This window comes from Tamandua tetradactyla, chromosome 16 (assembly GCF_023851605.1).
Source record: "Tamandua tetradactyla isolate mTamTet1 chromosome 16, mTamTet1.pri, whole genome shotgun sequence".
NCBI classification, from domain to species: domain Eukaryota; kingdom Metazoa; phylum Chordata; class Mammalia; order Pilosa; family Myrmecophagidae; genus Tamandua; species Tamandua tetradactyla.
In genome coordinates, this window is record NC_135342.1 from 13344770 (window position 1) to 13351664 (window position 6895).

Below are 6895 nucleotides of genomic sequence, written 5' to 3' on the forward strand. Positions count from 1 at the left end.
GTCCACCCCACTCCTCATTTTAACCTCATTCCATCTGCAGTGACCCCATTCTCAAATCAGGTCACATTCACAGGACTCCAGCCTAACTTTAGGACACAATTCAACCCCTTCACTCACAGGCCTGGTGCCTGGGACTGGAGAGGCCCCAAGGCTGACCCTCGGGGAGCTATTGACTGGCACTCCTGCACGTGGCCTCCTTAAGTGGGGGGGTTCTCAGAAGTGTCCTAAGAGGAACCCCCCCAGAGAGCGAGTACTCCCAGGCCCAGGGGAAGCTGCATGCTTTTTGCAGATATGGCCCTGGCAGCCTGGCAGTGCCACTTCTGCCACACTGCTGGTGGATGCAACCCTGAGCCTGCTCAGATTCCAGGGAGCAGCATACTCCAACTCTCGATGGGTGTCTCCTCAACGACTTCGGAGCCACAAGATTCCTTATTTAAGCAAGGCACTTGGGAGTCTGGTCTCATTTAAATTTACATCACTACTGCACCTGTGGTTCAAATCTGCATAGCCTCAGTATCTTGTCAGGTGCTCTGCTTAGCAAGGTATGTGCTCAATATGTGATTGCTAATTTCCGTTCTGGGAATGAGGGAGGCGGCTCCGGGGAATACAGGATACACTCAGACACAGGTAAATTTTGTTAAACTGCTCCACATTTATTGAGCTATGAACCATTGCTATCACCTGAGACACTCACTCAACCATTCATCCTGACCCTCCCCTTGGGAAGGGGCCCAAGTACCTGCCCCCAGCATGCTCCGGAGGGCAGAGAACTTGGGGTGGGGGGCAAAAGGAGACTCGGGGGGATTCACGGAGAGATGGCAAAAGTGGGGTATGGGAGGACAGTAGGTGTGAAAAACTAGATTTCCAGGGGACACAAACACACGACACACACACAGAGGCAGAGACCAGGGGCACCCACCCTGCCCACCCAGCAGCCGCGGAAGCATCAGGGGAGGACCAGGCATCCGCGAGACATTTCAGTCCTCCCCCTCATGGAGCGTCTGCCGAGCGTGGCTGGGCCAAGTCTCCTCCTGGACTGTGGAGAGAGGGGAGGTGGTCAGGGGGCTGGGGTGTATGACAAAGGAAACAGAGGTAAGGGGGAGACGGAGGGCATTGCAGACCTGGGGAGAAAGTGGGGCCCAGAGAAACCGCGAGGCCCATGAAGGAAAGAAACTGCAGCCAGACAAGGCGAGGTGGGCCAAGACCCAGCTGTTAGCAGTTGGTTCTGAGAAAATTCTGCTGAGGAAACGCTGCGGGCTGGGTCGGAGCTGGACGTGCTGGCGGGCTGCCTCCAGCAGACCCTGCAGCCAGCAGTTCAGCTGCGCCCTGCCACCAAACTCCAGGGTTTCCAAAGGACCCACCAGCAACTGTTAGTGCTTCCTTCCGCCTTTCCCAACAGGGCCAACTCCAGTTCTGAGCGCCCCGACGGCCCGCCCTGCCGGCCAGCAGCTGACCGATTCACCCATTGTGAGGTTCACTTTGTGTCAACTCCGCCAGGCTCTGGCATCCAGTTGTTTGGTCAAACCCACTGGCTGGGACCAAGGACGCATTTCACAGATGGGATGAGCATCTACAATCAGTCGGTTTTAAGGCAACGTGAGTGGGCCTCAGCTCTTCAGTTCAAGGTCTTAAACGCCAGAACCGAGGGTTTCAATAACTAAAAGGAATTCTGCCTCGAGACTACACCTCCACTCCTCCAGGAATTTCCAGCCTCCAACCTGAACCACAGAACCTGGACTCATCGGCCACCATAAATCACAAGCAAATTCCTTTCAATAAATGTCTTAATGTTTATATATATATACGCATACATACATATATTCTGTTGACTTTCTCTGGAGAACCCTAATACTTCAGAGGAAATGTAGTCTCTCCCATCAAACTGTCTGCAATTTTTCTCCCCCTCTCTCCTTACATAAATCCCATTTTTGGTCTTATGTTGGATGAAATCATCTATTGTCGGCCTCTCCGGAATGCAAGCAGGCCTCAGGCTGAATTAACTAGACTCTGAGTCACTGGCAGTTTGTAACTGGCACAGAGGGTGTATTTATGCAAGGGTAGGGCACCGTTTTATTCTTCAAGAATTCAAATCCCGCCTCTGGTGGCACACCCCTCCCCACCCCAACCCAGCTCCCTCACAGCAGCTGTTCACAATTTATTCTGCTCACTCAGCTTTGAAATTATGCAATTTTTTTTCCTTTTAATTTTGGGCAATCCACTTCATTGCAGATCTGGACAAGAGGCAAACATTCGCATTTTTCTATTGCATTATTTCAAATGGTCACACACAATTCACATCAAATGTAGCCTCACTGGGCTCTGGACCAGAACTCCGGGAAATGCACCTGAGAGGCAGTTTTCTGATGCAAAGCATGCTGGGAGCAGGTACTTGGGAGACTGAATTCTAGACCACTGTGGGCTAAGAACCAGTCCCTAGGCAGAGAGGGTGACAGAAAGTGGTTCTGGGTGCTAGAGTGGCAGGATCCAAAACGTGGTTCTGGACTGTGCTGGAAGCTGGTGCCCAGTGCTACAGCAGGTGGGGCTCAGAGTGCACTTGGAATGTACTGGCTTGAGAACTGAAAATTAGGTCCAAAAGATGCTGAAAAGCAGTTCTAGGTTCCAGAAAATAATTGCTATTTGTTCTGGAATGCACTGAGTTAGAAACTTAATATTTGAGCTCAGAATACATTAAAACTAGTTCAAATCTAATAGTTTTAGGACCTGGTTCCCACTTCTCAAATACCAGGCTGGGAGCGGGTATTAGATTCTAGACTGTATCTGAGCTGCTGGGAGTAGGTTCTGGAGTAGTTTGGGAACAGATAATCAGCTTTAAGGCTAGCGTTTGTTTCCAGAGCATTCTTGGACTGACTCAGTCCTATAGGGGGGTGTTCTGGAGTCGGGGTCAACTTGAGAACATGCCTGTAACCAGTTCTCAGGCTCAGAGGCTGTTGTTGACAACCTCTAAATGAGAAAGCATGGGCATGGAAATGCCTCACAGTGCTCTATGACATGGACCATTAGGCTGGGAACCGTTTCCTGGCAATCAGATAAAGACCCACAGTTACCTTTCATTCCCAAACCAGAGCAGCCGGTTTAGGGCAGCCCCTGACCCCCATCACAATCTCAGGCCTCATCCGGAACCACCCCAGATCTAACATCCATCCCTCCTACTCTGGATGCACCCCTCTCCACCCTGAGCTGGGGAGTCAGTGAGTGGAGTAGGGGGGGATCAGAGGATGACAAGAAACTCCTTCCGCCCTGGATTTCATTCAGGCCCTCTCACCTCTACCTTCGGGGCCTCTACCCCTGAGCCAAGGCGGCTTTGATGGCAGCTACCAGCTTCAGAAACTTGCTCTCTGTGTCCACAAAGCCATCGCCTCTCTGGGATTGGAGGGAGAGGGAAAGGGTAAGCTGCGGCCAGGACTCCAACCTCAGCCCCCATCCCACACTAGCCCAAAAAAGAGACGGGACAGACAGACAGACATACCTTCTTAGAGTGAACCAACTTCCCAGCTACCATCACTTCAAAGAACCCGGTGGTCTGGGGGGTCCCCTCGCCGCTCTGAGGAGAGGGAGAGACCGAGATGGCCTCTTGGGAACACTTTCTCCCCTACTTCCCAGGAAGTGTGGGCATGGAAATGCCTCACAGCACTCTGTGACCTGTGACTGACACTCAGTTACATGGACCGTTAGGCTGGGAACTGTTTCCTGGCAATCGGATGACCTCAACCACCCTCACCCTCAAGACTCACGATGTCCAGGCATCCGGGGAACTCATCTTCTAACTTCTTCTTGAGCTGTAAATACTGAAAGTGGGGTGTGAGGTCACACGGGGGTCACACCAGCCAGCTCTGCCCCCAATATGTGCTTTCCGTCCTCCCTCACCATTGCCCTCCAAGGATGTCTTTTGGCTACCCAGGTTCTGCTTACCTTGGGCTTGTAGCCTCAAGCGCCACTGGTGGTGGTGGGTGAGAGTCCAAGGTGGGGGGGAGACAGATGGGTGGGGAGAAAGGGGTAGAGATGGAAGGGAACAAGATGTCGGCCAGGAAGAGGTGAAAACGGACACAGACGAGGCAGAGAAGGACAAAGCTCCCCTCAAGAGAGGAGGGGAAAGACACACAGACACCAGATGCCCACAGAGTATTGGGGGACAGCACAGAGACAGAGAACATCGGGAGACAGGGACCCAGGAGGGAGGTGGACACCCCAAGAGAGGAGAAAAGCCAACAGAGGAGGGGAGTCAAAAGACAAAAAGGGGGATGGAAAAAGGGGGTACATGGGGGGAGAAGCAGAGAGGGAGGGAAAAAGGGAAATGGATTAGGATAAAAACTGTATGAATAATAGCCTCCCCATCCCACCACCTCACTCCCCCATCCCACCCCGGGCCCAAGGAGAGGGTCTTAGGAAAACCCAATTACTCCTGGATCCAGAATTTCTTCCTAGTCCTGAGGCTGAAATTCAAACGCTTCCCCCATCCCCACTGTAAGCTATTTTGGGACTGGAATCTGGTGCACAGGCCCCCGTTGGGGGGTGGGGAGGTCTCAAAATGCCACTCCAGCCTCTGCTTTTGGCACACGGGCTGGGGCATTTCTGAAGCTGCCACCCATCTGAGACTTTGAAAGCCCCAGGCTGCCCCCGATGGTCATTACTAAAGATATTACAGCCAGGAGATCCAAGTTTCACTTGGCCCTCTCCCTGAAACTACCGTTTGGGCAGCAAGCTCCCAACTTGACCCCACCCCAGCCCACTCCCAGCCTTTTTCCTCGCCAACTATAAAACGGAGCTAAAACTCCCCTTCTTCACGAGGTTTCCAAAAGGGGAAACTCATCGAACACGTTTATTAAGCGCTTACTGTGTGCCCGGCTTTATACTAGGTGTCAGCCGGATGCAGCAGTCAACAAAAGAGAAAGAAAATCCCCTGCCCTCTCGGGGCTTTCACTCTGGGGTGGAAATTAGATCCAACCTCCAAGGGAACTATTAAGGTCACCTTCCCCCTTCCTATAGATGGGGAAACTGAGGCAGAAAGGGAGTGGTGTTGGCGGCCAAGGGCACCCCCGGGCACAGGCCCGGAACGCATGCATTCAAGTCCTTTCCAAGCACACCCAGGAACATTCTCGACTCCCTCTGCACCCCCACAACTGCGGTGGGGGAGGGGAAGCCTAAGGGTGACGGAGGCGCCTCCGCAGAACAAAGGTGACCCTTTGTGACACCCTCCCCAAAATGAGCTCCGGGGCCCGGCCCTGGTCTCCCGGGGGAAAAGTGAACGTCGGGGATTTCTAGGGTGTCACAAACCGGGGAGAGAGGCCCAACGACCCCCACCCCCACCCCGGGCTTCGCCCACCCCACCCTGGCCCCGCCGCCAGCTCCGAGGGGGTGCGGGCAGGCCTCGGGGCGGTGGTCGGGGAAGCCGGCCGCAGCGCTTACCAATAAACCACTCGGACGGCGAGAGCCATGATGCGCGAGGGCCACATGCGCCGCAGCGCGGACCCTCCGAGCGTCCCGGCCCTGCAAGCCCCACACTCAGCCAGCGCCCGGCGGGCGGCGCGTGCGCACAGACCACGGCAACGCGGCACGCCCCGGCGCAGACCAACGCGTCCGCGAGGGGGACGCTGCGGAGCCGGAGGTCCCGAAACTGGGACGGCGGGGCCTGAGGCCAGCGACCCTGGGCCCCCGCCCACGGAAGAGTCTATTTCGTACCCCTGTTGGACTCAAGAGCGCCTCGGCAGGGGTGGTCCCTGGGAGAAGCCCTCTGCGCGTTCTCACCCGGGGACCCCGTCCTGGGCCGGAGTGGTACGGCCTCACGGGCCGCTGGTTAAGGACGCAGGCGATTGGCGGGAAACGGCCTCGTAAATGCGTCGTTGGGCAGCCAGGCCTGGGGGTGGGGCGGCTCCCAGGGGCGGGGTGGGGCCAGGGCGCGCAGGTGCTTGGCCTCTCTGACCCTCAGTTTCCCAGTCTGGAAAATGGGCGTGATCGCCTTCAGGGAATGTTGGTTCCTGTAACAAATATATACTGAACACCCCACTTGCAGCCCTAGGTTCTGGAGTACTGTAACGGAACAGTCAGGATTTGGGGGATGATTATAATTGAATCATTATAGCATTCCTTTTTACTTTCTGATATACAGGAGTAGACAGAGGGAAATGCCTCCAGTCTCTCAACTGTAATCCAGCTGCTTTGATCTCTGATAATTATTGTATAGCCTTTATCTCATGCCCTTGTGATTGTAAAAACCTTGTGACTGACCCCCACTTGCACCCCTTTTATCCGATTTTTCAACTTTAGAGTCCCATGAGCACTGAAAACAGCCCCTAATGTTTATTACTTAAGGGTATCGAGCCAGCCCAGGACCTACACACATCAATTCCAAAGTTATCTTGATAACAGAGACTGGATCTAACCATAATCGGCCCTCCTGACATGCACAGTAGCTTAGACTTTAACCTCTAAGTTGCCTGTACCTTATTATAATACTAAAAATCACGACCATCATCATATGAAAGCTGCCATTTTCTTATATATATTTTGTGATTAAGCATGTAATCAATGTGCACATGCTCAATAATTAGATCACATCTATTACATCACCTGGGGCCATTGTGCTCATTATCCTAAAACCTGCCATCATTTTTTTGGGGGGGGGGGGCGGTTTGCATGGTCTGGGAATCGAACCCAGGTCTCCCACATGGAAGGCGAGCATTCTAGCACTGAACCGCCCGTGCACCAAAACCACCTGCCCATCTTTTGATGCTACAAAACTATCAGAATTACTGCAATTCGGGGAAACAGAGTTTTGGTCCAGTAGGTCTCCTGTTTCAAATCTGGTAATAAACTCTCTCTTTGAAACCTCAGAGTCTCAGGAATTGGTCATCTGAGTGCATCAGGCATAGAAGCCACC

General features: G+C 53.5%; 1 protein-coding gene across 4 annotated transcripts; it reads right to left on the reverse strand.

The window, feature by feature from the left end:
• Positions 1-632: 632 nt before the first annotated feature.
• On the reverse strand, positions 633-5555 carry SELENOW (selenoprotein W). Of its 4 annotated transcripts, none has more exons than XR_013163358.1 (6): positions 4419-4845; positions 3931-3955; positions 3740-3806; positions 3488-3562; positions 3284-3381; positions 633-1031 (listed from the first exon to the last, which is right to left on the reverse strand). XR_013163358.1 is itself a non-coding variant. In XM_077131310.1 (6 exons), exons 1-5 carry the CDS (start codon positions 5469-5471, stop codon positions 3301-3303), a joined length of 282 nt encoding a protein of 93 aa, XP_076987425.1. In that variant the 5' UTR covers positions 5472-5555; the 3' UTR covers positions 633-1036; positions 3284-3300. The 4 variants fall into 4 exon arrangements, 3 of the variants coding, with proteins under 3 accessions (XP_076987425.1, XP_076987424.1, XP_076987423.1); XM_077131310.1 differs by lacking the exon at positions 4419-4845 and adding an exon at positions 5425-5555 and having other exon boundaries at positions 633-1036; positions 3753-3806; XM_077131309.1 differs by having other exon boundaries at positions 3753-3806; positions 4419-4776.
• Between the last annotated feature and the right edge of the window lie 1340 nt (positions 5556-6895).